Below are 27,807 nucleotides of genomic sequence, written 5' to 3'. Positions count from 1 at the left end.
AAAAAAAATCAAACACATTTCACATTTTACCTTCCAAATTATACAAGTTTTAGCAAATTTTGTACTCTACATTCTAAATTAAAGAAAGTTCTACATTATTATTCCCTACATTATTATTTTCTGTCACTTTGGTTTAATTGTTTGGGATGATTAATTTGATGAAATTAAAGATACACAGTTCATGAAACTCTCTAAGAAAGTATTTTATTTTATTTTATTTCAATTGTGAGCTCTGTGTTTGCCTAATTTTACTAAATTCAATAGCAAAATCCCATATGATTAGACTAATGTGATAAAAAAAAAAATTTGAACAGTTTAGGAAGCAATGCAATTTTTTTTTTCTTTACTTTTGAGGGCAAAATGCAAAAAGCAAAAAAATAAAAATAAAAATTGTTTAATGGTAAAATGTAACTAACCCTAATTATAACATAAAAAAAAAATTACCCATTTATTACAAGTGGTGATGAAACATAAGTTGGATCATGTAACATGTTGATAATTGCTAATTAGCTGGATTCAATTTCATATCTATATTTTATTCTAAAAATATAATATAAAAAAGCGATTGTCACTAATAAATAGTATTTTTTCTAACTAAAGAAAAGCAGAAAATTAAATTTATAGGTTTTTATAACATAAATTAAAATAAAAAATAAAAAATCAGAAAGTAAATTTTATGCACATGATCGTAAACATTTATTATTCATGAAATAAATAATAATATTAATAAAAAGAATAAAAAAGTAATAACAAACGCTGACCGAGTTTGGAGTAGGTGGAACTATCGTTGACATTGTGAATGTCCGTATAAAAATACCAAGTCCCTAGAGCAAATATGAGTCCTTGTCTTTTGCTTCTTGAGGTTCCTATATATCATATATTTCCAAGTCCAACGAAAAACAACAACGCGGTTTCTATATTTTGTACTCACCCTTAAAAAAGCAATACTTTTTTTTTGCTTCTTTAGGTTGTCTCTGTTTTCCAAGATTTCTGATATTATCTCCGACCCAAGAAAAAAACCAAACGGTTTTGGATCAAGAAAGTTTTTCTTGCTAACCTCCAAAACCCAAAACCCACAATTTCGATTTTCTCAATTTTTTTTCCGGGAAAAAGGAAAAAAAAAAAATGTGTCCAATGAGGTTCATCTTGGTGTTTTTCTCGGCGATTCTTGCTGGGTATTTCGCATGGAGAACTGTTCGTTCTTCTCCTGGAGTCGATATTATGTTAGAAGATTCAAATAACGAGAAGTTTCAATCCAAAGAAGAACAAGAATTCAACTTCAAAAGGGTATGTTTTAATTTTCTTTTCCTTTTTGTTTTTTTTCGTAATAACAATTGCTTTCCATGAATAAAGTTGGGGTTTCTGTTTGTTTCTGTTTTCTGTTTTTGTTTTTGTTTTCTTGGGGGTTTATGTGACTGAAGTGCTTTTTTTGTGAATTTGATATTTCAGATGGTTTTGAACAGCTTCTGGGTTTTCGTTGACATGGCCAGCGGGAGATACTTGTGGAGGAATTTGAGGGAGATGAAGCAGGAAAAAAAAATGAAAAGTCATTGAAAAGAATGTAAAAATAATATTCTTTTTTTTTTATAATTTTTTTTACTTAATTCTTAATATTTGTAATCAATATTCTGTCCTTTGGAAAAATATGAATCTTTTTGTACCAAGTTGTTTTATAATGAAGAAGAAAAAAATTGACTGTATCTGTATTAGACTTTGCCGATTCAATGTATAATGTTGTTTATAACTTTGTCCTAAGTTTTAACCATCAAAAGAAGATTATTATTAGAAGCAAAAAAAAAAAGATTGTTATTATTTACTAGTTCAAGTTCTCATTAATTATTATTTTGTTCTAACATCACGTTCTTGAGTTAGATTTATTTTTTATTTATTTAACATTTAATACGAGCTGTATGTCTTTGAATAAAGAACAATGTTGAGTTTGCCTATTCAATGTACAATGGTGTTCATAACTTTGTATTAGCGATCAAAACAAGATGATTATTATAATTATTATTGTTGTTTACTAGTTCAAGTTCTCATTAATTACTACTTTGTTCTGAAATCACTTTTTTTTTTTTTTTTATAATTTGATTTAAGAACATATTTCCTCTTTTGATCTAAGCTTCATTTTAAATTTCTAAATACATAAATAATGATCTAATTACAAAATAATAATAATAATAAAACTGTGGAATAATAAAAAGTGCTTTAAAATTTTGTATACATAAAAATTTGAGAAGAAATTGAATACAAGTGGCCCCATAAAAGTGAAAGTAAAATCATGCTCAAAAACCTCAAAACCTATATTCAAACAGGATGAAAAAATTTATTAAATTTGTCAAAGGATTAAAAAAATGTAAAAAAAAAAAAATATATATATATATATAATTTTTTCAAAAAGAATAAAAATTTAAAAATTTGTACAATCACTAAAATAATGTTTCCAACATAAATTAAAAATAATTACATATTACTAATGTTACTGGTTTTGTTTTTAGACTTAAATGTGTATAATCTTCCCCAAAAAAAAACCCCTGTATTGCTTTTATTTCGAAGTACTCTGTGTTAAAGTGGAGTTTTATCATCAAATTTTTTTTTTTTTTTTTTTAGGTATGAAATGTTGAGTTATTCAAAGTTTGTTTATATTTTAAAATTTTTTATTGTTTATATTTTAAAAATTGTTACTAGACAATTATATTCATGAATATAATTATTACATTTTTTAAAAGGAGATTCATGATTATTTTTATTTTTATGCTAGTAAAATAATAAAGCATCATTTTGCCACATCAATTCATAAACAACTTTTTTGCCATAACATTATTGTTACACCAAAATTGCAAACCCAAAATATATATATATATATGTAAAGGATCCGAAAATTTAGAAAAATATGTATGTATATATATATATATATATATATACGTATACGATCCCAAAATTTTGAACTCCCATCCTCCAAATCAAATCAGTTTAAATATCATACTACTTTTATCCATTAGGAGAAAGAAATATTTACAATGATTGTGAATAAAATATATACATTTGTTACATAAGAGAATAAAAATCTAAAAAATGTTAGTTCAAGTCCACTTGAAGCTTAATGGACATATAGAGGAGAGTAAGAAGAGCACCTTGTGGAAGTGGTGCATACCTTGCAAGATTGGAGCCAACCCACATAGCTACAACAACCAGAACCACCATACTGCTGCTGGTTTTTCCACAAACCCAACTAGCAAATGAGAGGCACAAAGTTAGCAGAACGCCACCTCTCCCACCCAAAATCCAAGCAATTATATACCCGATTTTGTATCCAGCATCCAACTTCCTATCAAGCAGGGCCATCAGGCTGCTAAAGGTGAGAGAGAACCGGGATCCAAAGGTCTGCAACAGTAACAGAGACATAAATGCAGATCTAAGCACTTCAATGAAGGAGCCTCTTTCTTGCATTGAATTTTCCTCTTCAGCTACTTCGCTTGTTTCTTGGAATCCCTCATTGACTCTGTTACCTTCCCAATAATTCTCTTGTTGCATTCTCCACCTTAGTTCAGCCCACTCCCACCGATAGACCTTCACCCCATCATCAAACTCATCGTCAAACTCAGTACTGTAACTCTCTCTCCTTCGTTGCCTACCTGTGTCTTCTTGTAATTTCAGTGCTTGGTCATACTGAGTCCTCGTTGCTTCATTAGATAGTACCTTTTAAATGAATAAAGGTTCTGAATTCTGTCACTGAGAATTTATAGGAAGAGAAAAAGAAAGCTAGAGGAAATATAAAACATTCCAGCGCATTTCTGGTTATGGGAATTCAGGAAGAAATTCAGATTTTTGGATTAAGTCTTCTAAGCGGTTTGAGAAAACAATTGAGACAAATTGGTCTTCTAATACACTTGTCATGATTGTCAATTGTCAAAAGAGATTTCCAATTTCCAACAATTTCATAAGCAGTTAGTATTAAATCAGAAGTTAAAACTTACTTCATATGCATGGCGTATGCTCTTGAACACCTCTCCAGCCTGAGAAACCTTGCTAACATCAGGATGATACTACAATCATCACACGTGCAAATACAGAAAGCAGATCATTGTCAGTGCCACTCTCATAGAGTCCACAAAATCAAATTAATATAACCTCAACTCTTTTAGCACGTAACAAAATATTTTAGTCAACATTTGAATCCTTAGAAAACATGTCAAATGGATAAAGTACATGAAAAAAAATCAGTAAAGAATGACTACAGAACCACACCAGTTGCAAGGCATAAAATGCAAACCATAGATATCAAGACCAGGCTCAGGATTGCCTCTGTTGCAACAAGGACCATATAAAGACATGAAACTGATGCAAATATAGATACCACATAGCATTCCCTCACATCAGTCTACAGCAGAAGTACCAGCTACAAAGTACTAACCATATAACAATATACATGGAATGCACAACTCTCAAGTAAAATTGTAAATGAGTTAATACGTCCTATTACTACGATGTGAAAAAACCATATATTGTATGAGCATAGTTGCTAGTAAATAAGCGTTTTAAATTCAAGCAGATTGATCAAAGTATAAGATAACACTATGCTCTGTATTAAGTAGATTACAATAACTTCTTATATTCTAGATAAGCTCGGGTATATACATCTCTGCAATTCCCAAAATGAAATTGTCTGGCTCTGTATGTTCGTGCGTGAAAGCATGGATATGCTAAATTTTGCGCATAACAAAAGACTGAAGAAGTGTGAAAGAATTGATAACTGAACAAGATTCACTTAAATACAAGGTACTATAATTCTTATTATAAATAAATAAATAAATAAAGATGTCTTACAATTTCCCATGCACAAATTCAGTAATGAAACTGAACCTTGTATCAATATAACAAAAGGCTGATAGGTCTTTGGAGAATAAGTAGAGGGTAGAAGGATGTGGAAGCTCTCAACATCTAATTAAATAGCACAATGACTTGAAAATATTACCCGAAAAAAAAGATAGGTTAACCTATGCCACCCTAAGGTTCTTTTATACTTAAAGGTCATCAATGCTAGGCATCACGAAATATTAATTACTAATTTGCAGTTTTATATCTAATATCTAATTTAAGAAATTATTATTGGAACTATTTAGGATTTTCATTTATCACACAGATGATGCTCTATTAACTGCAGAGCAGTGATCAAATTTTATTAAATTTTATATCATGGCTCAACAACAAACCAATGTGGTTTAACAACCACATTTCAAGATCAAAATACACACACACACACATTTAGGGCTTCCCATATCCATATGCTGAACCCACATACTATGTCCATGAGTCAAGGCCTTAATAGGTGTTAAGGTTGTCTTACTAGGAGTTTAGGGCTAAAAAAGCTATTAATTTGAATAATTAGTTATAAATTATCAATCTCTGTATGTGCAGAGGCATAAGAAATCTTTAAATGGACTAACAACTATGAGTCAATGAGTATTTTAATCAGTTTTAGGTTACCACATATAAGAAATTGTTAATTAAGTTTTGGTGTCCAAATCTTATTAGTAGAATCCTAGGAGTTCACAGACATCTCATAGTACTCGAACTATTATAATCCTTTCTATATTTAAGCAACCATGCTGTTAACCAAAATATTTTTTAACGCCTGCTACCCAAAAGATCATTTCAGATTATAATCAATTTCCTATAACTCGAGAGCCATGAAACCATTTTCTTTCTGAACCCTAGAAAATCTACAGGTCCCAAACCCCTAACCACGAGACCTAAAATATCATGTTTCTCAAAATCCTAGCTCACAGATACACATACAAGGTCAGATTTGCAAAAGTTTCCAGCATCACATTAAGAAGCTAAGTTGATTTCTTTTTGTTTTTTGCATTTTCGTATACCATCATTATAAAGATATTATACGGTGCTGAACTTGCCAGAAATGATAATATAAATTTTGAAACTCTTCTTCAAAGCACTAAAACATAATCAGATTTCAAAGCATAATTGCACTCTAACCTCCAAAAGCTAATCCAACAAAACTTTCACCATTGCCAACATCTTGTCCAAGTAGCTCTATCTAACTATAGCTTTTAACAACACATTAATCAAACTCAAATGCAAAATAATTTCTTCCATTTCCATTCAAAAAAATAGCACTAGTATTGAATCATCACATTAGTACTTCCTCTAACCTCCAAAAAACCACACAAACAAGAATGAAATGAATACAACAAAAACGAACATCAATCATCCAACACACAAATGGTAATTAATTAATTATAAACAAAAAATAGTAAAATAATAATAATAACAATAATAATAAACTAAACGGGGACAAAGGATTGGTACTTAGCGATTAGTGATTTTTCAGATACTACAAGAAAGTTAAACCATTAGTCCAAAAAATTGTCTCTCACTTTCCCAGCGTGCTTTCTCAGAAACCAAACATTAAAAAAATAAAAAGTAAAAAATAAAAAATGGAGTACCTTACGAGCGAGGAGGCGATAAGCCCTCTTGATTTCAGCGGAAGTGGCGTAGCGTGAGAGGCCGAGCACCGCATAGTGGTTCTGCTTGCCGGGAATAGCCCAGGACGACGAAGCCGCAACGATCAGCGGGCTCCACCGCCGGTGATGGCGGACCCTATTTTGGTGGTGGAGATGAGTTGCGGAGTGAGATGGAGGGCCAGGATTAATCTGGAAGCCAGAATGGAAGCCAAAGCAGCCGTTGATGGGGATGGGTCCCACCAGGAGTTGCGACTGCATTATCATTCACGTATTCATCCCCTTAGCACATCTTTTTATGTGTGTGTGTGTGTCTGTGTCTGATATTTTTAAGATTTTGCCCCAACCCGTCATATTAGGAAGACGATGGTTTGGAATTTTTTTTAATAATAATAAATTAAATTTCATAAAAAAAATAATTAAAATAAATTTATTATTCAAACAGAGATCAGAATTCTATATCTTATAAAAATTTACTGGAGTTTCTCAACAGATAAGAAGTAAAAATTTTATCTAAATTTCCCCCCACTTATTTTTGTCTTGAAGTGAACTTTTATTTCTAAATTTTTTTACTTTTTTTTTTTTTTTAAATTTCTCTTCCTGTTATGGATTCTGTATTATATACACGTGGAACCAAATAATCAAAAGGAGCAGTATTGTATTTATAAAAATTCCAAATCAAAAAGATTTCAAAACGTGCTTAAAATTTGTGTGGTCCTTTGAAGTTTGAACTAAATTATTTGCATATATTTCCCATATTTTTTTTAAAAAAAAAGGTATATTCCTTCATATGGAAAAAAATAATAATAATAATAATAATCAAAGAAATTATAAAAGCATAAAAGTTTTTCGATTTTTATTTTCTTTTAATTTCTATGTGGCCTTAAAATAAAAAAATAATAATATGAATCCACTACTTTTTTTTATGAATTTAATATTTGTTTAGAAAATAACAGCTTTTCTATGAAGAATATTTTCATAAATTTTGACTCTTCTTGATAGAAAGAAAAATACTATTTTATCTCCACCAACACCATAGAATTCATTATTTATAAAGCGATTCCATTAGTGTTTTTTTTCATTTAAAAAACAAAATTAAACAGTATATTTTAAGTTTTATCAAATCAAATTTTGACTATATTTAAAATGGTCTAATTCTATTCAGGCCAATTAACCCCAGGAGTATTTACATTTTTTTTCTTCTTTTTTATCTCTTGCAACCAATTAATAATTGTGATATCAATTATTTAAAAAAGATTGTGATATCAACAATGAATTCACTAGAGATGAATTTGAAGCAAAGGTTAGTAAAACTCTAAATCGAATATAAAAGTATAATCTAGTAGCAAAATTCATGTGTTTTAATAATGTTTTTTAATTTAAATTATCATACTTTTTTGTCACAATTCAAAATGAACATTAATAAAATTCATGTTAAGATGATAAATATAATTGGATACATACAATATGCATTGATTTTTTATGCTAAAATTTTAATTTTTTTAATTATAAATTATTTTAAATCATGTTATTTTTATGATTCGAACTTATAGTTTTACAACATAATAAAAAATGCTCGACGATCGAAATTATTCTTTTAAAATTTTAATATTAAAAGATCGTTTTGTTAGGCAGGTAACAACTAACAAATAACATTTTTAAAAAATAATAAATTAAAAAAAAGTAGGATCGGGTGCCACGTCAGAAAGTCAGAGGCACGATGGGTGCCACGTCAAAGAGAGTAGAGGAAGAAGCCGAGTGAGACAATTGAAAGGGAGGAGGAGGGGAGAGAAAGCGGAAGGAAACGGCGAAGGAAATGAGTTGAGGTGGAGAGAAGTTGGAAAATGGGGAAGTGGAGGGAAAGGTCGAGGAGATTACTGAATGGAAGAGGTTCAGTTTTGCGTCTAGACACATTCATTCAATGAAAACCTCAATTTCCACAAGAGTTGCCTTGAATTCAGCCCCCAACTACGAAAACTGCCTTCTCATTCCCATGACTACTTCTTCCTTCTTTACTCATTCATTTACCTTTTCATCTTGCATTTAAACCCCCCTTCACCCCCCCACCCCACCACCTCTTTCTCTTTTCCTCTCACTCTATTTACCAAATAACCGAACACCTGGTGAGCTCCTAATTTCTTTCTCCTTTTTTTTTTTTTTTTTTTTTTTTTTTTTTTTTTGGTTGGTTGGTTGCTTTTGTCTGCATGGCTTATTACAATGCCACTCTACAATTGCCTGAGGAAGTATGCTTATTTATTTTATTTTTATCGTTTTGTGAAGTTGGTTTTGAGATCATGCTACCTGGTAGTGATATACATTGGGTTGCTGTTTAAATGGGTTATTTCTTGTACAATGATTATATCGTTTAAAATGGAAATTTTCATTGTTGCATTTTTGTGGGATGTCAAGGAATGGGGATCATATCGTTCAAAATGGAAATTTTCATTGTTGCATTTTTGTGGGATGTCAAGGAATGGGGATATATATATATATATATTCATATTCGTTTTTTTTCCCCCTAGTTTTGTCCCCCCCCTTTTTTTTTTTTTTCTTGCTTTTTCAGTGTTGGATGTAGATAATATAAACAAAAAAGGCTAATGGTGACAGAGATTGATTCCATTAGAAGAAGAATCTCAAAAGCAACTATGGCATAGTAATTTTGAAGATTCAAGGAAATGCCAAAAACTTTTCCCATTGCTATGTTTTGCAAAACTTATCATCCCTGGGATTGGATTAAGTAAGATGTTTCTTTGTTGTATGGAGGACTTGTGTAACAACCTTTCAGGATAAGGAAAATAAAAAAGAGAGAGAGGGGGAGAGAGAGAGAGAGAGAGAGAGAGAGACCATCCTGATTGGATTAAGTAAAAATTTGTTAGTCTGAGAATGACAAAACTGAAACCATCCTGTTTAAGACCTGTCCTTTTCTTTATAGCTTGGTTAACTATTTACCCTGGTTTTAGACTTAGAAATAAGAACCCTTTAAATGAACAAAAAATCAGAAGGCTTTTAGCGATGTCTATTTCTCACCATATGGCATGCACCAAAATTCTAATTACTTTCTTCATTTTCTCCAGCTCTTTGTCATTTGAAGAATTTTGTATACGAAATGGGATTTTTAGAAATTACTGGTGTACTATAAACAAAAGTTGGTCCAGAACAGAAACACTTACTTTTGTGTTTGGTTCTTTGCCTATTTAAAATATTTTTCAATCCTTTTCCTCTTTTTTCTTATCATCTTGTAGATGGGTTTGCAGTAGTATATATGTATTTTTGATCTAAATTTTTGTATTCTGTGAGTGAACTTCCTAATTCTTATCTCCTCAATGTTTTTAGTGATTTCACGGTAGATTGGAGGAGAAGAATAATATCTGATGTCTTCTCTAAACAATTCAACAAATATATTTTGGCAAGAATGTCCTGTTGGGAAGGTTGAAAGGCAAAAACTACTTAACCAAAAAGGATGTGTTGTATGGATTACGGGTCTCAGCGGATCAGGTACATTTTTTAGATGATAATTCATTACTTATGCATATGTGTTTAATTTATTTATTCTTTACTCCTTTACAATATTTGGCAATATTGCATTCTTAATCTCTAAGTGGCTGATGACTAAAATATCTCAAACAGAGGTCTCACCTCCGTTATTCTAGTGGACTCTTCTTTTTCTTCTTTTTATTTTTTTTATTTTTTTATTTTTATTTTTAATCTTGAAAAAAATTAAGATTGTATGTTCTATTGTTCTTCCATGAACGTGCAATATATTACCAGCTAGTGAAGCAGAGACTATTCATAAATATATCATTTGCTTTCAAGTTTCAAAAAAAGTGAAGATTGCATCCATAAGCATTAGTGATGACACAACCAAGGCTTTATTATTTTATTGCAAATATTATTCAATCTTCTATTTCCAAACGATTTTCAGACCAGTAAGTATGCTTTATGGGCAACCAGTTAGATTTTAAATTGTTTCGGAAAGCACAAAAGGTTTTGTGGTTTTTGAATCTGAGCAAGGAGATTATTAAAACCATGATGCAAAAAATGAAAAAAGATTATATGAGGAAACATCTGGTTAGCGGCAATTGTTGTGGGCATGTATTATGTATAAATGATCACTGGGTAACTGATAAGGTGCCATTGGCTTTGCTCTCTCACTTTCTCCACTCTTTCAAAGTTTGGATTCCCTGTATGTCCCAAAAAGATGAGATTGTTGCATAGCTCTTGTATGTTCATACGTTTCAAGTGTTGTATGAGCTTATCTGCCTTTACACCTCATAAAAGTTGAATTTTAGTTATTTAGTTGATCTGGTTTTTTATCTGAATGCTACTAAATATGCTCTAATTCTCAGGCCAGATATGTCATGGATGTCTAGTTATTTGCAATCGATTGTGTCTTATGTCTTGCATATGCTAACTTGTTGATATTGATTGTACCCGTTACTCTCAAGATGATTTCCTGCAATGAACTATCATGTAACTTATTGTTTGTCACAAATCTTGAACTTTCACAGCCAAAAGTTTTCAAGTGAATGGGGTATATTTATGCCTTACTGAATTTCTCTGTATTTTGTGGTAATTTTTATGATATATCATGCTAAACTCTGGAAAAAATTTACAGGGAAAAGCACCCTTGCATGCACAGTAAGTAGAGAACTGCACTCTAAGGGAAAGCTTTCATATGTTCTTGATGGAGATAATCTTCGGCATGGACTAAACAAGGATCTTGGTTTCAAACCTGAAGACCGGACTGAAAATATACGTAGAGTTGGTATGTTTCTTTCAATGGATTTCTTAAAGAATATGGAGATTGTTAAGTTTCAATTCAAGCTTTTCCTGCAAATCACTCTGACAAGGCATAAACAAATGTATGTCAAAGCTATATTTCATCGTTAGAATGCTGGTGTTGGTGTTCAACTTTCTGAAGTATGAAATCTACTTATACGCTGTAATTAGTTGACAATATATTTTTGTAGGTGAGGTAGCAAAACTTTTCGCAGATTCTGGTCTGATCTGTATTGCCAGTCTGATATCTCCCTATAGGAAAGATCGGGATGCTTGCCGGGCAATGTTGCCAGATTCAAATTTTATTGAGGCAAGGCTCCTTAATATAAATCTTACATATGTAATTTTCTTGGTTTGTCTATCTACAGGTTTTGAATATGAAATCCTGTACCCTTTTTTTTTTTTTTTTTTTTTCGAAAACATGTAATCCTGTACCTTTGTGTACAGGTTTTCATGAACATGCCTTTGGAATTGTGCGAGTCAAGAGATGCAAAAGGCCTTTACAAGCTTGCACGTGCAGGAAAGATTAAAGGTATACTTTTGGGAACATACCTTTTCTATAGCTTTTGTTTGCTGAAGTGGATTTATCTGCTCCTTTATTTCCACAACCCCTGTATATGTGGGTATAGAGTATAGTAACACCAAAATAAGAATTATATACAAATTTAAGTGAAAGAAATTCAATTCTAAGGTTGACAAAGGATATGAGACTTCTGTTTTTTATTAGATGCTGCTTCTTCCTATTTTGATTCATTATTAGCTTCTTGTGTTCTGGGGTTTGAGGGTGAAATATACTTAAAATACGCCCAAGGTGTATTCCTGGAAGCTTAGAGTGGACTTTACTTTGGCACCTTGAATGAACAACTTATAATGACTTTGTTACTTAAAAGCAGCATCTAACATGATTGCATTTTACTTGGGCGTTGTTTGGTAATGCATTGTTTGTTGGTTTTTTCTAGCTAATTTTGTTCAATTTGCTTACTTCAAATGTTTGTTAGTGTTAGTGGTAGTTAGAGTATGTTAGGCATCTCAAATAACAATGAAGGGAAGAAAAAACATAAAACATAAACATCAAATTGAAAACCATTTCCAGCTGTTTGTGTTTTGGTGTTTTTGTTTTTTATTCTCCCTAAAGTTTGTTGTTAATTGAGATTCCTAACCAAGTCTTAAACACACTAACATTTGAAGTAAGCAAATTACACACAAATAGATAGAAAAAACCAAAAACCAAGACGCTACAAAACAAGCACTTAATAATTTTATATAGAGTTATCAATCTACGTTACAGTGGTTCTGCTGATGGATGTGCTGTTTATGTCTAGCACCTCATTTGGTTGAGCATTAGAATTGGAAGTAATTAAAGCAGTAGAATTGGAAGTAATTAATCATATTTACACTCCACTATTGAAAGAAAATTAACCACCTACATTGTGCAAAAGTCCATGAACTGTTTTGCTCTTGTTTTCTGATTTAACGATCCTTGTCCCTGTCTTTTGATCTTGCCATTTTTGAATCTTTGTGCCCCCAAGGTTACCAGTCTTTTTGTTCTAGACATTCTGGAATTGCATATATCTTTGTATTTAACATTTTTACCTGAGTTCAAAATATGGTATGATTTTAATTAAAGATAACTAACTTATTAGTTTAAATTTACTGACTTTCTAGTTTTAAATGAAATGGATGTAACTTCCCTGGTGCTCAAGTTATTCCATGCTGACTCATTCATATCATCCATTTTTGTTTCTTCCAATTTAATTAACTCTGTTTTGTTGCAGGATTTACTGGGATTGATGACCCTTACGAGCCTCCATTGAACTGTGAGGTATATGTATATTTTCTTTTGCAAATGAGTATTTTTATATAGATACATGTTATTGAACATTATAAAATTCCTCGACATCAATCTGTCACCATTTTGTCTTCTGCAATGCTATTTTCGATTCTTCTTAAGCAATTTCAACTGAATGATTTACCTCTTTTTTCTTTTTCTTTTTTTTTTTTTTTAAAGATAAAATTACAACAGGAAAATGGAGTTTGCCCCACCCCATCAGCCATGGCTGGCCAAGTGGTTTCTTACTTGGAGGACCAAGGATACCTTCAATGCTAGTAGTCTTCCGTTATTCTTCAACTTTTGCTCCCTGGTCTCTGCTAATCATTCACTATCTAATTAGAGGAACTTATTTAAGACACTGTTGGTGGGTGCACAATGCCCTTTAGTACCACCTGATATTCTTTTTGTATGGATAAGTTATTAATGGCTATTAAGTCTAAATTGTCAGAAAGTGAGTGTATACGAGGATTTTTATTAATGTATTTTTTATCTTCTGGACTAGTAAGATATAGAGTAACTTTATCAAATTTTCAATACTTTTTTGTATTGGTTAATTTACCATTTTTAGATTTCTATTGAAACTTTTTTGTTTTCATCATTAATTTATAGAATGGAGATTGATTTTATGTATAACTTGCATTAAAATTGGAATGCAGTTCTCAGAATATTGTAATGTCATCATATGTGCTCAATGTAATGTAGTTTTATTTCTTTATTTTTTATTGTTATTAACAATAAAAGGCTGATAATGTATTTTAAACCATAAAATGCTAGCCATGTTTTTGGGTTTCTAAAGTCCACACATTTAAACATGCTAAGGTGTAATCAATGGGCTTAAACATGGATTATCCACAAACCCCGAGGTTATACAATCCACAGCTTTTTGATTGACCTCATTTTAATACAATTTTATGTGCTTAAGTTAATTTGGTTTAATTAAATTATTCCTATTTGTTACAATTTTAAAATGATTAAAACTTTATATATATATATATATATATATATATAAAGGTTTAATTGCAACTTGACTCACTTTACTTTGATAAAATTGCACTTTGGATTTTATAAGTTTAAAATATCGTAATTGAAACCTCAAATTTTCATATTTTATTATTTTTTGGGTCTAATCATAAATTTTGGCAAACAAAATTAAAGTGGGGTTTAAAAGAGAGACACACTTAAATGCAAGTTTACAAAACTGAATAATTTAGATGGCAAAAGATTGGACCAATATTCCATTTTAATATCAAAAAAGTTCAATGGTACTGTTAACAACCGTTAAAAAAAGTTGAATGGCGACGTCTAGATCGGGTTGCCAGGTGGATCGGTCAACTACTTGGATCTGGATCCGAAACGAGGGAACGCGGCAAAGGCACAGGGCAAATAGCAATAAAGGCAGAGAGGAAGAGAAACACAAAGCGAGAGAGAGAGAGAGAGAGAGAGAGAGAGAGAGAGAGAGAGATGGTGTTGAATAGCAGTGTGGTGGTTTGGGTAGCCACAGTATCGGCAAATCTGTGGCAGTACGTAGCGTGCAATCCAGAGAGGTTGAGTGCGCATCAAGTCCTCCACCTCATCTTCTGCTTCCCTTTCCGTCGTCTCGCTCTTTCTCTCTCCTCCCTTTTCTTCTGTTTCCCTACTTCTTTTCTTTCTTCCTCCGATGCCGATGCCGATGACGATGATGATTCCGATCTCTCTATCAACACCGCCCGCTCCCACTCCGATTAAAAAAACAAACAAAAAATAATTCAATTCCTGTAAATTTCTTCACTCTTTCTTTATTTATTTATTTTTTTTTCTGGATTTTTGTGCGATGCATTAATTTGTTCTTGTTTTTCTTATAACTACTAAATTTTGGGTAAGGTATTATATGTTTATACATTTCACAGATTTTATTTATTTATTTATTTTTGGTATTCTTTGGATTCAATTTTTGATATCTGCTCTGTCCTTTTTGCGATCTGTTCTTTTTCTTCTTTATCTTCCTCTTTTTTTTTTTTTCTTTTTTTTAACTTTTTAATTTTCGTAAATGTTAATTTGATAATATTGTTGAGTATTTTAGTTCAATTTTGGTATTCAAATCAAAGTATTTTGATATCTTTTTTTTTTTTTTTAAATGATACTGCAATAAATCATTCTGATTTCTTTGTTTTCATGGTTCAATGTTCAATTACTATAATTTATTTAGTTAGGTTTTGATTGCCAAACAGATCATTGTTGCCTATATTTCTATATTATTTAACACCTAATAAAAGGATAAATTAACCTGAAAAAGAAGGAAATACAAACTCTTATATGGAATGTGGATTTTTGCCTCATTGAGTTTTTTGGTATATAAATATAATGTAGTGGATGGAATCTTATTTTTTAGATCATTTTTGTTTTAATGCTATTTTGAATTACCATCTTTTTCAAAAAATTTAATTATTGAAAGCTGGAGCATGGTTTTATTCTTATTATCCTAACAAGTAACAACTAAATTGTCTTCTTTACAACAACCCAAAAAAAAAAAAATAAAAAAAAAAATAACAGTAATTATATAACATTAAAAGCGTCTAAGCAAATTTCATTAAAAATACATAAATAAAAAGTGTAAGTGAAATTTTTTATTTTTTATTTTTTTGGTTTTCTAAAAAGCTTATGATATAACTACTCATGTAGTTCGCAGAAAGCTTTTATGGCAATGTAAGGCTCTTTTATTTTACCAAAAAAAAAAAAAAATTGTAAGGCTCTTTTATATCCACATCAACACAACCTATATGTTAAGTTAAGCCGAAAAGAAGCACAAGGTTTGTTTATTTTTGGTAATAAAAAAGAAAAAACAATCTATATTGTTGCTGTTATTATTATTTTTGGCTAATTAACACAACCATTTTAATAACTTATGTAGACCATATGAATGTCTAGCATATATGAGTCTCATAATACTAAATTTCAAGATAACCAATTCAAAATTTTTTGTTTTATTATTATTATTTTGTGGAATGCTTTTTTAGTTTAGTCTCCTTGAATGTTAATTCTTATTTCAATTTAACCACATATGTGTCAAAAACAGTATTTTAAGTGTTAACAGATCAATGATGTAATTCCGAAATGATACATTTGTCCCTTATTTCATAATAATAAAAATCATCTGGTATAAATATAAATTTGCCAAATTTTTTTATTAAATTTATCGAATATTCTCTTGTTTAAATTTTTATTAAGCGTTTTTTTTTTTTTTGGGGTAATGATATTAAGCAAGCCGTTTAATTAAATAAGAATGACAAATTTTTATACATTTAGCTTTTTTTTCTTTTTGACTAGACAGTTGGCTATTGTTGCTGGGATTGAATTTAATGAAAATTGAAACGCAAAAGGTGTGAATTGTAATCTCTAAAAATAGTGACTGAAACTGTTAGTATTTTTTTATTTTTTATTTATTGGTAAAATAATTAGCTTATAGTAATTACTAATAGTAAAAAGGGTTAATAATTACTAATAGTAAAAAAAGGTTAATTGCAATTAAGTATCCTTTGCATTTTGGATCATAAAATTAAAAATGTTACAATTTAAAATTTTAAATTTTGATTTATTGTATTTTTTATCCAATTAGATTTTTTTACGATTAATGTGAGATCTAAATTAGAAATACTAAAATAAAATTATATAAAACTATAGGATCTATATTGCAAAAAAAATAAAAAATTAAGAGATTTAATTTTCAATATATTAGATCTAATTTCATTTTAATATTAGTTAAGTATGGTGGAACCGTTAACCACAGTTGTTAAAAAAATATATTACAAATTGATTTTTTTTTTTTTTTGAATGAATAACAACTGAATTTAAGCGCAAGAATCCGCAGAAACGGGGATTACAACACGAAGCAACTATCTATTATATCAATATTGATTATTACATCACCTATATCAGCAGGGAGTGCTTGTGCTTCCAAAGAAGAATCACAAAATCTAATACAAGCATTTGAATCAAAGACTAATACAACAAATTGAAAATTGATAACATAAATTCCAACGTCTTAAATTTTACATAACAAGTAATATATATAAATATAATCCCATTCTTTTAAAGGATAAGCTTTAGAATAATTTAAATGTTGAATATCTAATAATATATTGTGGAAGAATACATCTATAATATATCATAAGATGTTTTAAGCATTTAGACAAAACGGATAAGAAACATTTTAAAAATATCAAAAATTAAAAAATTAAAAAAAAAGTTTTTGTTTTATAAAAAAAATAAATAAATAAATTAAAATAGAATAATAAATAATATTAATTTAGAAAGAATGTTCGTTAGGTGAGGTGGTGGGTTGTTGGTGAAGCGAAAACGATGACAATAGTGAAGCCATGGACGACTTCTTCCCTATTCTCGCGTCTTTGCATAAATGGCAGTTCTACCCCTCTCTTCCCTTTTATTTTACACTTTCGACACTCCTTCACCTTCCTCTCTCCTACCACTCCTCGTCTTTCCATGGCCGCTTCCCCTCCTCAGTCAACCTCTCAGGTTCTCTCTATTTTCTTATATTCATTCTTCAAAAACATATCTTTCTCTTCCTTGTTAGAAAAAAAAAGAAAAACTAATCGGATTGGATTTTAGGGTTTGTAATTTATGATTTTGTCCCATTTTATATAAATTTATTATTATTTTTTAATAAATAATTTGTTGTTACCTAATCTGTAGAATCTTTGAATGCTTGATTATTGATTATGGAAACTAAACTGTGATTGTGATTTTTTTTTTTTTTTTCAACGTAGACTGTTTCTCCTGGAGGTGTTCAAGGTGATGAAACCAATGTCTTCCAGTTGATTCAATCTCATCAGGTGCCACTTTCTTTTTGTTTTTTGATCGATATTAGTTTGATTGTAAATGTGTTTTTGAAATTTGTTAATGTGGGTTTTATTGGTTTTTTTTTTTTTTTAAAAAAAAAGGAAAAAGCAGCTCGGCTTTCTCCGCTTGAGGAGATTCGTACAGTACTCGATGGAAATGTGCGTGGTACACTTTCTACGTTTTCGCAGGTTTGTGGACGCTCCTTTGTTGATTTTTCTCCTTGTTTCTCTGTTAATCCATTTTATTTGCTAATCTTAAAATGATTGCATCAAACTACTCGTTAAATTTGTAAATAAAATGTTTTTATATATGCTTGTGTGTGTGTGTGTGTGTGTGTCTCTCTCTCTCTCTCTCTCTCACATTAGGTATCGAATATGTACGGAATTTTGATGAGCTAATGGAAATTCGACTTTCATTTCCAAAATTTTAATTTATAAAGAATGAGCACCATTTTGCTGCACTCAAAATATTTAAACCGTATCAACCTTTTAATTCTGGTAATGCTTTGGGAAAGACGCTTTTTCAATCTATTCAATTTTTGGTGATCTGTTACCGGTTAACTTTCTGTTTCCAAGTAGATATTACTTAGTTTGAAACACGTACTCATGTAAAGAGGACAGACTATCACAAAAACACATGGAGAGAGAGAGAGAGAGAGAGAGAGAGAGAGAAACGAAAATGTTTGTGTAAAGTTTGTTAGTTTCAGTAACAAGTAAACTTACAAAGTTGGAAATTTTTTGAAATACTTAAATCTTTACTTGACATATTTCGTATCTTAAGTCTAATGAATTTGATTAAAAAAGGTAAATCAAAAGTTGGATATGCAACAGCGTCATATGGCAAAAGAAGCGTGTAGAGATCAATTATTGACTTAAGAAATAAGAACTGGAGTGCTTCTGTATGTGGAAAGTTGTTTCAAATTCACAATCCTCTGGAAGTTAATAAAGCATATAGTTGTTGACATAAATGGCATATGCTCTTGCAAGTATAAAACCGATAACTATGGGTTTCTCTGGTGTTTATGTTATTAAAAAAAAAAAAAAAACACTTCGAAGAAGAAAACTTTAGATAGAGTTGTAATATAATGCTAAAGTTTATAACATTCTAATAATGTTCATATCGGGTCATGGTGCAATAATGATCTTTACTACTGGTGGTATTGAAGTACATAATTGCATTTTCACTCTATTCTATATTGTATCTGATTATGGTAAACATAGCTTGGCAACCTTGTTGTCTTTGTCTCAACTTGTTTGATTTGATTTGAGGTGCAGATGCATGATGGCTATCCATCGGGATCAATGGTTGACTTTGCGTGTGATATAGATGGGTCTCCAATATTAGCAGTCAGCAGCTTAGCTGTTCATACAAAGGTATGCCCAGTAATTTATACGTCTTACCTTGCTCATATCTATGCGTTTGGAAGTTACAAAGTAATTCTTGATGATAAGGTTTTTTTAGCGGCAGTTATGAAGATTCTTTTCCACAAGTCACGTGAAATAAAGGGCTCATAATTGAACATTTGTTTCTTTCATACCCAAAATTTTGATTAGTTTTACTTACAAATAAATACTAAAAGGAATCTACTAAGTACACTTCAAAAGAACGATAGACGCTTTAGATCATTTTATCCAGGTGCAAAGTCTCAAGTTCACCTATCTACACATGCTCTCCATGCATGTCATGTACAAGTTATTAGGATTCATATTTGTCACCTTCTTATATTTTGTTTAGAAATTTCCAGCCTTATTTTCTATATCTTGCAGGACTTAACAGCTAATTCTAAGTGCTCATTGCTTGTGGCTAAAGATCCCGAGGATAGAACTGATCTAATAATCACTCTTCTTGGTGACGCTATTCCTGTAAGGAATAGCTCTCTCTCTCTCTCTCTCATTTGATATTACTGTTTTGATTATAAGAATGAAATATTTATCCTGATTAATTATTTAGGTTTCTGAGAAAGATAAAGCAGCAGTTCGCACTGCATATTTGGCTAAGCATCCGACTGCATTTTGGGTAATTATGCACTCTTTTTCTCAAGCAGGATTGACATTGTTTTTATGATACTTGTTGTAACTTGTATACTCAAACTATCATTTCACTGATTTCTATTTGAAGGTTGACTTTGGTGACTTCCAATTCATGCGCATTGAGCCAAAATTTGTACGATATGTGTCAGGGGTTGCAACTGCTTTGCTAGGATCAGGAGGTTTGTATGTGATGGAGATAAATGTTCCTTTTCTTTATTGTCTCTGTTAACAAGACCAATTCGTTTTAGTTCCTTTCTTTTGTCCCTTTTGTCTGCAAAGGAGAGTTTCGGCATTCCCCAAGTAACTAAATATATGCTGTCAGCTGAATCATTACATGAACTTTCTGTTTTCAGGACTCTTAACAGTATTATATTGTGTTGTTAAGTTTTCTCCCTCTTCATTTCTTCTTTCATGTATCTTTCTTTTACTTCAGTGTTCAGTGGTGAGGAGTATAAAGCTGCAAAAGTTGATCCACTAGCTCAGTTTTCTAAGCCTGTTGCGGTAATCACTCATATTTTGTCTATCGGTTGTTGTGTGCTTATCTTAATTTCAATTTTCATTTTTTCTAACTGAATCAAAAACTTTATTTGCTAGTCTCACATGAACAAGGATCATGCTGACGATACAAAAGTCATTGTACAACATTCAACATCAATTCCGGTAATCTTCATTTTCAATGCTAGAATCATGTTAACAAATTTGGTTTTTTTCTTTTTTTATTTTTTACAAATATTTTAGGTGTACTGGAACTTTGCTGTTATTGAATTCAAGTCATGTCAAACAGTCCAAAATTAGGAACAGAAACTCTTTTGCTAGGATGTCAGGGTCACATTTTGGTGTATTTATTTTTATTTTGACTTTATGGATATTTTAGCCAAATGTAGGGGAATTTTGTCGTTGAAAAATTTGGATCATTTTAACTAGGCCAAATACAATACAAATGCTTTCTCAGTGCATGTTAAGTGATTAATCCAAGATTTTTGACATATGCCACCGTCATGTGTTTGAATATGTATTTATATTTCCTAAATTCCTTAGACCACACAAGTATGTGGGATCAGAGAGTGAGGTTAAATCTGTCTTTATTTATTTTTCTTTTTTCTTTTTTTTAATTACTTTATGGTGGGTGAGTATTTTTAATCTTTGTGCAGGTTGACTTTGCGTACATGCTGGACTTGGATAGCCTTGGTTTTTTTGTGAAGGTATTGTTTATGATTATCCTTTTGCTTTTCATTATCTTCTTTACTTGTAAATTATTTGTTTTCTAACTGGAAAATGGGTTTCATATTATCAAAATACATACTTGGTTTCTTGTTTTCTTTCATTTCTTTTTTGTTAATGGCTTTAAATATGGAATCATCTTTGCAACGTCAAGGAGTCAAATTTCATTGATGGTTTTTTTCCTCATTCCATTACAAGTCTACTTTCAAACTAAAATTCCCTTTGTCATTTTGGTAGGAAACTGTGTTAACCATTCTCTTGTTCTTCTTTCAGGCGGGTTATCAAGGGGATACTTTCAAGCTTCGAATACCTTTCCCTAGACGTGCTGAGGATCGAAAGTAAGACTCCTTTTCAATTATGTTCTCCGAAAGGATGCTAACGTGTGCACTTTTGTTCTCTCTTTAGTTTTACTTTCCGATTATGTTTCTTCAAGAGTTCTAAAATTTAACTTCTTGTATGAAAATATTATAAATGTTTTTTACATGGCCAAAAAGCTTTTGTGAGGTTGTGCTTATCTATTTTCCTAACTGACTTGGTTGATGGTCCTACTCGGGATACTTATTAATGTCAATAAATCAGTTAATTACATAAATCACAGTCAAATTTAGAAGTGTGTGAAGGCCAAAAATTCCTACTCCCATAAATTCATGTGAAGCTGGGGCAGGAGAGTTACTTTCATCCTATGTATCTGACTGTAGTCCATTTCTCTTAGGTGATTAGAATTAGATGTAATAAAAAGTTGATGACTTTGCTTCTGTGTTGTTAATTATATTCTGTTTTGGCTGTTGTAAGTATTGCCTCTTCTATGTGATAATAGTTTAGAGGTTGCTACAATAATGTTTGGTTGGATAATATCATTTGATTACTTAATTACTGGTAACCAATACATGTATCCATTTCCTTTTTAGGGATCTGAAGACCCTCATAGTGGAAATGCTTCATGCTGCTAAGGAGTCAAGATAATGGATCACAAAACATTACGGAGAAAAGAGTTGCGCTTATCCAAACTCCTGGTGGTAATTGCCTTTATTTCTTTGGGCCATTGTACTATTATAATTTTACCTGCTAGCTTAAACAAATAAATAGAAACAAAAAAATAAATAACAAAACAAAATAGAAAAGATAGTGTGTATGAGTATTATAGTTGGGGTAATCAAACTGAATTGTCTGATGTAAATGGTATATTGAAAATTACAAACATGTGTGCTATTGTGTATAGTTTTCCTTCTTTTTTTTTTTTCTTTTTTTTTTTTTTCACCTGAAAAAGAAACTGTTTGGTGAGATTGTACAAGGAATAGAAAATGCTATGAAACCTTGTGAAAATTGGAAATGTATGAGATAACATGGTATTAATTTGAGAACAGCACCAGGTCAATTGATCGAATTTTGTTTACCTAATGATCCAAATATTGAACTAATCAAATAATGACACATCACCTATTATTCAAATTTTGCTTGATATATCTTTTGCTGTCGAAACGATAATATGCACCAATCAGAATTGGTACTACCATAGCTTGTAGAAGCAAGCACTTTTTTAATGACCAACTTCCCTGCATTGATTAGAATTAAGGATGTTGAGAGGGTGATCCAGGACATTGTTTAATATGGGCTTGGCAGGCATCCTACAATGTTTTAGAATTATTGAGAAGAAAGGAAGTGTTAGATTTGTGCCTATAATATTTTTATTATATCATTGTAGGTCAAAATTTTTTTAGTGGATGATTTCAAAAACAACTTTAAAACATCGTTGAGAGTGATTTCAGGCATACTATATCTATATATGGTATTACGTACTATCAATGCCAAATAAAAAAACCTCAAAAGCTTCCAGCAAAAAAAATTTAAAAAAAAAAAATACCTCAAAAGCAAATGAGATCAAGAGCTGATAATCGGACTCCAAAAAATTTGCAAAATGACCATATCTGGGATATCGACTAAAAATTTCATTTTATTTTCCATTTAAAAAAAAAGAAAAAAAAAGTTTAAAAGTTGAGTGGATCAAAATTTATAATTTCAGAGATCCATTTGATCATACAATTTTTTTATTTTTGTTTTTTATTTCTTTTCTTTGTAACACCAAAAAATTCATCATCCAAATTCCAAAATCATTCTTCCCTTTGTTATACTTTTTCTTCTCCTAAAGTTTCCGAAGAAACGGTTTTATAAAAAAAAAAAAATAATAAATAAATAAATAAATAAATAAATAAATTATAAAGAACCAGCCGATGAAAGTTGTGTCGGCAACCATATTATTTTTATTATGCAATTACTAAAAACCCTAGTATTTTATTAATGCTTGAAAACCAAATATAGTACACATTAATAAATGAATAAATACATCACAATGTAGCCGTGCACAGTTCTGAACCCTAAACAGTAATCTCATTCGACGCTGTGCAAAAAATGTATCAATCAAAATGATTTGTCAAATTCGTTGGTAAAAAAAAAAAAAAAAAAAAATCAGTAATGCTACACATATAATTTATTTATCAAATAATATATATTAAAATATTATTAAATAATATATTTATATAAAATTTAAATATAAAAATAAATTTTAAAAAATAAAATAATTAAATGTTATTATATTGTTTAATAAATAATTTTAATAAACATTTTGATAAATTCAATATTATTTTAAAAATATATATCCACAAAACGGCCCATAAAATAAATAAAGCACCCATGCATAAAATTGATTTTCCATTGGGAATTGAATTTTTACATACACAAAGATGCTGCCCGAAAATCCATAAGTTAAAAAATAAAATAAAAAAAATCCTATACACCAATATAATATGGCTCTGAATAAATAAACAAATAAAAAATAATATGCTATAACAACATCAACTCTCCAAAAGAATTTGAAGTGAAAAAAACAGGGACAGGCTTAAGCAATATGCACCCATCAAACCCTCATAATGATTCGCCTTCTATGCCATCGATCACCCAAAAAAAAAAAAAAAAAGAAAAGGGAAAAGAAACATAAAAAAATTCATCCAAAATCATAGAACACCATAGAAAAAATATACGAAGTAAATTTGAAAACCATGCAAAATTAAACTTTTCATTTCCTCATACTTTCTTTGAACTTTTCTTCTTCTAACTTCGCTTTTTTTTTTTCTTTTTTTTTTTTTGTGAATATTCAATTTTTGAGGATTGATCATGTAAATTGAACGGTGATTCTAAATGGGTGTTGGTTTTTGTTTGCTCAATACTCTGTTGTCGCCTGGAAGTGTTCAGGGTGATGAAACCAATGTCTTTTCGTTGATTCAATCTCATCAGGTACAGCTTCTTTGTTTTCAATCAATATTTGTTTAAAATTTGTTTGTAAAATGTGTTTTTCTGAATTTTGTTCATGTGGGTTTATTGCTTATCTGGAAAAGTCAGCTGGGCTTTCTCTGCTTGAGGAGATTCATATCGTACCTAATAATAATGAGTTTTCGCAGGTTGGTAGGTGTTCCTTTTGCTGATATCTCTTTGTTTCTGTTTCTCTGTGTTTTTGGTTATTTGCTAATCTTAAAATCAAGCAAACCCATATTCAGGGACTCCAACGTCTGGGCGCAAATCAATCAGAACTATGCCAAAACCAAGTAGCTGAATAAAGGGAAAGAACTCCACGCCCAGCTGCTATTCTCAGGCTATTCACCATGCACCTTTCTCACCAACCACCTGCTCAACGTGTATTCCAAATGTGGTCAGCTCGACCATGCTACCAACCTTTTCGAAATAATGTCTCAAAGAAACATGGTTTCCTGGACCGCTGTGATCCCTGGGTTTTCTCAGAACCTGAGAATCTCAGAAGCTATGAAAGCCTTTTCCCAAATGAGAATTTCAGGTGAGAACCCGACCCAGTTCGCATTTGAAAGTCTCGTTAAAGCTTGCTTGTAAGGTGGATTGAGTTGGGAAAGCAAATGCATTGTCTTGCATTGAAACTTGGGTTTACTTGGGGTATACATGTGGGTACTAATTTGGCTGATATGTACTATAAGTGTGAGGTAATGGTTGATGCCTGTAAATTTTTTGAAGAGATGCCATGTAAGGACGCAGTTTAATGGACTGCAATGATTGATGGGTATGTGAAGAATGGTGATTATGGAGCAGCTTTATTAGGTTTGAAGAGGATGATTGAGGAAGAAATTGTGATTGATCAGCATGTTCTTTATAGCACTTTAAATGCTTGTGTGGCACTAAAGGCTCATCTTTTGGAAAGTGTCTTCATTCCGGTATTGTAAAGTTTGGATTTGAGTTGCAGGTTATTGTTGGTAATGCCTTGATTGATATGCATTCAAAAGCAGGAGACATGGAAAGTGCTTCAAATGTTTTTGGGATTGTCTCAGAGTGTAGAAATATAGTGTCTTTTAGCTCCCTGATCGATGGGTATGTTGAAATGGATCAAATTGAGAAGGCTGTAAGTTTATTTATTGACTTGAGGAGACAAGGAATTGATCCTAATGAATTTACTTTCTCAAGCTTGAACAAAGCTTGTGCCACCCAAACAGAGTTTTTAGGTTTAATCCCAGCTTCATGCTCAAGTGGTTGGGTTTAATTATAGTGGAGACCCTTTTATTTCTTCAGGTCTTGTTGATATGTATGGGAAATGTGGGTTGCTACATCGCTCAAACCGAGTGTTTGATGAGATCAGAAATCCAACTGAAACTGCATGGAATTTCTTATTGTGTTTGCTCACCATGGCTTAGGAAAAGAAGCCATGCAAACATTCGATAATATGTTACCTGCTGGAGTAAAACCAAATGCGATAACATTTGTTAGCCTTTTAATAGGGTGTAGCCATGCTGGAATGGTGAAGGAGGGGTTAATTTCTTTCATTCTACAGAGAAGATATATGGGGTGATACCTAGAGAAAGAACATTACTCGTGCATTATTGATTTACTTTGTCAGGCAGGAAGACTTAAAGAAGCTAAAGACTTCATAAACAGCATGCCTTTCAAACCAAATGCTTTTGGATGGTGTTCTTTTCTGGGGCTTGCAGGATCCACGGTGATGAGGAGAGGGGCAAAATTGCAGCTGAAAAACTGGTGAAGCTTGAACCTGAAAATGGTGGAGCTCATGTTTTGCTTTCAAATCTTTGTGCAGAGAAAAGGCAATGGGAAGATGTGAGGAGTTAGATGATGAGAGATGGCAACATGAAGAAATTGCCTGGTTATTGCTGGGTTGATGTTGGAAACAAAACTCATATATTTGGGGTTTAAGATTGTTCTCATCCTCAAAAGGAGGAAATATATACAAAGCTCCATAGTCTTGATGGATGAAAAAAATCTGGATATGTTCCGTACACAGACTGTTCCATTTGAAATGGATGATAATCAGAAGGAGAAGTTTCTTGATTATCACAATGAGAGGATACCTGTTGCATCTGCTCTAATAAGCATGGCAGGGAATCCAATCACAGTGAAGAAAAATATAGGGTATATGTGGATCGCCATTCTGTTTGTGCTCCCGTGGAGATTACTGGTAAGTGATAATCAGGTTTTGGGGGCAAGAATATTTAATACATTCAGGGGAGTTTATCTAGAAACTTCTTTAACCTGTCGAATGCCATGAGTATATGAGGAACTAAGACAAAGACAATTGATATGGCAACGTCGTAGTTGACAAGACAAAGCAGGTAGACTTTTGGTATTTGGTATTCAAAATTGGGTCAACATATCTTTTACAGTGGAGAGGGTAATTGTTGAACTGTGAACTTGTTATCATGCCATCAACACTGACACTGCTCCGAAACGGCCTTGGAGCTGTAATGCACTAAATAGATTTGGTATTGTAACTCCATAGCTAGTAGAAGCAAGCACTTTTTAACAGAGAATTTGGAGCAGCCAATTTCCCTGCTATGAGTCGAATGAAGAATGTTTAAGGGGTAGCTCTCAGATACTGTTTAATATGGGGACATCAGCATCCTGCAATGTTTGAGAATTATGATGAATTGGGGAGGAGAGGATATTTTTTAGCTCCAAGCTTTATTGAACTGAAAACCTTGTTGTTAACACACGTTTTCATCTGTGTAGTCCCCAAACCATCTACCATCCATTTTGGCATGCCTGAAGTTGTAGTTGTTGATTTCAAGCACAACTTCAAAACATCATTGAGAGTGATTTTCAGGCATGTAGATACACATCTTTCATGGATACCATGCCCAGTATACATGGAAAAGAATAAATAAAACAGAACCAGTCAAAGAAGTTACAGAGAAATAAATAAAGGGGGAAGGCAGGGGCCTCCCCTTGTGATTATTATTATTTGGTTCTCGTTATCTCATCTTTATTAAAATTATATTGTTACTTGTATTTATTTTTTTGATTGTAAATTTTACTCCATATTATATGGAAAAGAAAGTTCATAATGCATATTAATGAAGTACAAAAACATAAAACTATAAAATCCTAAAAATAGTTGAATTTTGAAAACTTATGATTATTTACTTTCATTTTTAAATTACTAAGAATCCACATAGTTTGGTATTTGTGCTTGGAAAAAAAAAAATGTAGACGTTAAATGTATAAATACATCACATTCTAGTTGTACCAAACACAGTTGTGAAACAGTGCCTACAACTTGCCTCTTACAATTATTTTATCACATTATTTGATATGAGTGTTAGTGCACTGA

General features: G+C 31.3%; 4 protein-coding genes and 1 pseudogene across 4 annotated transcripts; 4 read left to right on the top strand and 1 right to left on the bottom strand.

Moving 5' to 3' along the window:
* Positions 1–879: 879 nt before the first annotated feature.
* On the top strand, positions 880–1,821 carry LOC107432696 (uncharacterized). The gene is made up of 2 exons (XM_016043885.4): positions 880–1,287; positions 1,450–1,821. Exons 1-2 carry the CDS (start codon positions 1,126–1,128, stop codon positions 1,552–1,554), a joined length of 267 nt encoding a protein of 88 aa, XP_015899371.1. The 5' UTR covers positions 880–1,125; the 3' UTR covers positions 1,555–1,821.
* Positions 1,822–2,968: 1,147 nt separating this feature from the next.
* LOC107432693 (uncharacterized) lies at positions 2,969–6,845 on the bottom strand. The gene is made up of 3 exons (XM_016043882.4): positions 6,468–6,845; positions 3,978–4,046; positions 2,969–3,699 (listed from the first exon to the last, which is right to left on the bottom strand). Exons 1-3 carry the CDS (start codon positions 6,747–6,749, stop codon positions 3,079–3,081), a joined length of 972 nt encoding a protein of 323 aa, XP_015899368.3. The 5' UTR covers positions 6,750–6,845; the 3' UTR covers positions 2,969–3,078.
* Positions 6,846–8,247: 1,402 nt separating this feature from the next.
* LOC107432687 (adenylyl-sulfate kinase 3) lies at positions 8,248–13,586 on the top strand. The gene is made up of 7 exons (XM_016043875.4): positions 8,248–8,605; positions 9,816–9,977; positions 11,098–11,247; positions 11,453–11,571; positions 11,709–11,793; positions 13,037–13,083; positions 13,270–13,586. Exons 2-7 carry the CDS (start codon positions 9,854–9,856, stop codon positions 13,366–13,368), a joined length of 624 nt encoding a protein of 207 aa, XP_015899361.2. The 5' UTR covers positions 8,248–8,605; positions 9,816–9,853; the 3' UTR covers positions 13,369–13,586.
* A 3,792-nt stretch (positions 13,587–17,378) lies between these two features.
* On the top strand, positions 17,379–22,404 carry LOC107432684 (uncharacterized). Its single transcript, XM_048465913.2, has 12 exons — positions 17,379–17,601; positions 17,853–17,918; positions 18,027–18,113; positions 19,200–19,298; positions 19,692–19,787; positions 19,876–19,941; positions 20,044–20,134; positions 20,389–20,456; positions 20,550–20,615; positions 21,107–21,157; positions 21,450–21,514; positions 22,085–22,404. The coding sequence occupies exons 1-12, from the start codon at positions 17,428–17,430 to the stop codon at positions 22,137–22,139; spliced, it is 984 nt and encodes a 327-aa protein (XP_048321870.2). The 5' UTR covers positions 17,379–17,427; the 3' UTR covers positions 22,140–22,404.
* A 2,210-nt stretch (positions 22,405–24,614) lies between these two features.
* On the top strand, positions 24,615–27,437 carry LOC107432700 (pentatricopeptide repeat-containing protein At4g33170-like; annotated as a pseudogene).
* Positions 27,438–27,807: the final 370 nt, after the last annotated feature.

Source organism: Ziziphus jujuba, chromosome 11 (genome assembly GCF_031755915.1).
Source record: "Ziziphus jujuba cultivar Dongzao chromosome 11, ASM3175591v1".
In the NCBI taxonomy this organism is placed as follows: Eukaryota; Viridiplantae; Streptophyta; class Magnoliopsida; order Rosales; family Rhamnaceae; genus Ziziphus; species Ziziphus jujuba.
Note: the sequence above shows the minus strand (reverse complement) of the source record. Positions and strands in the feature narration are given on the sequence as shown.

Coding starts and splice junctions, on each gene's coding strand:
- LOC107432696 (XM_016043885.4), top strand. CDS start 1,126: ATGTGTCCAATGAGGTTCATCTTGGTGTTTTTCTCGGCGATTCTTGCT. Junction 1,288..1,449: donor AAGAATTCAACTTCAAAAGG/GTATGTTTTAAT, acceptor TTGATATTTCAG/ATGGTTTTGAACAGCTTCTG.
- LOC107432693 (XM_016043882.4), bottom strand. CDS start 6,749: ATGATAATGCAGTCGCAACTCCTGGTGGGACCCATCCCCATCAACGGC. Junction 4,047..6,467: donor ATCGCCTCCTCGCTCGTAAG/GTACTCCATTTT, acceptor TGATGATTGTAG/TATCATCCTGATGTTAGCAA. Junction 3,700..3,977: donor GCATACGCCATGCATATGAA/GTAAGTTTTAAC, acceptor TTCATTTAAAAG/GTACTATCTAATGAAGCAAC.
- LOC107432687 (XM_016043875.4), top strand. CDS start 9,854: ATGTCTTCTCTAAACAATTCAACAAATATATTTTGGCAAGAATGTCCT. Junction 9,978..11,097: donor TACGGGTCTCAGCGGATCAG/GTACATTTTTTA, acceptor AAAAATTTACAG/GGAAAAGCACCCTTGCATGC. Junction 13,084..13,269: donor AGCCTCCATTGAACTGTGAG/GTATATGTATAT, acceptor TTTTTTTTAAAG/ATAAAATTACAACAGGAAAA.
- LOC107432684 (XM_048465913.2), top strand. CDS start 17,428: ATGACAATAGTGAAGCCATGGACGACTTCTTCCCTATTCTCGCGTCTT. Junction 18,114..19,199: donor CACTTTCTACGTTTTCGCAG/GTTTGTGGACGC, acceptor TTTGAGGTGCAG/ATGCATGATGGCTATCCATC. Junction 20,457..20,549: donor AGTTTTCTAAGCCTGTTGCG/GTAATCACTCAT, acceptor TTTATTTGCTAG/TCTCACATGAACAAGGATCA.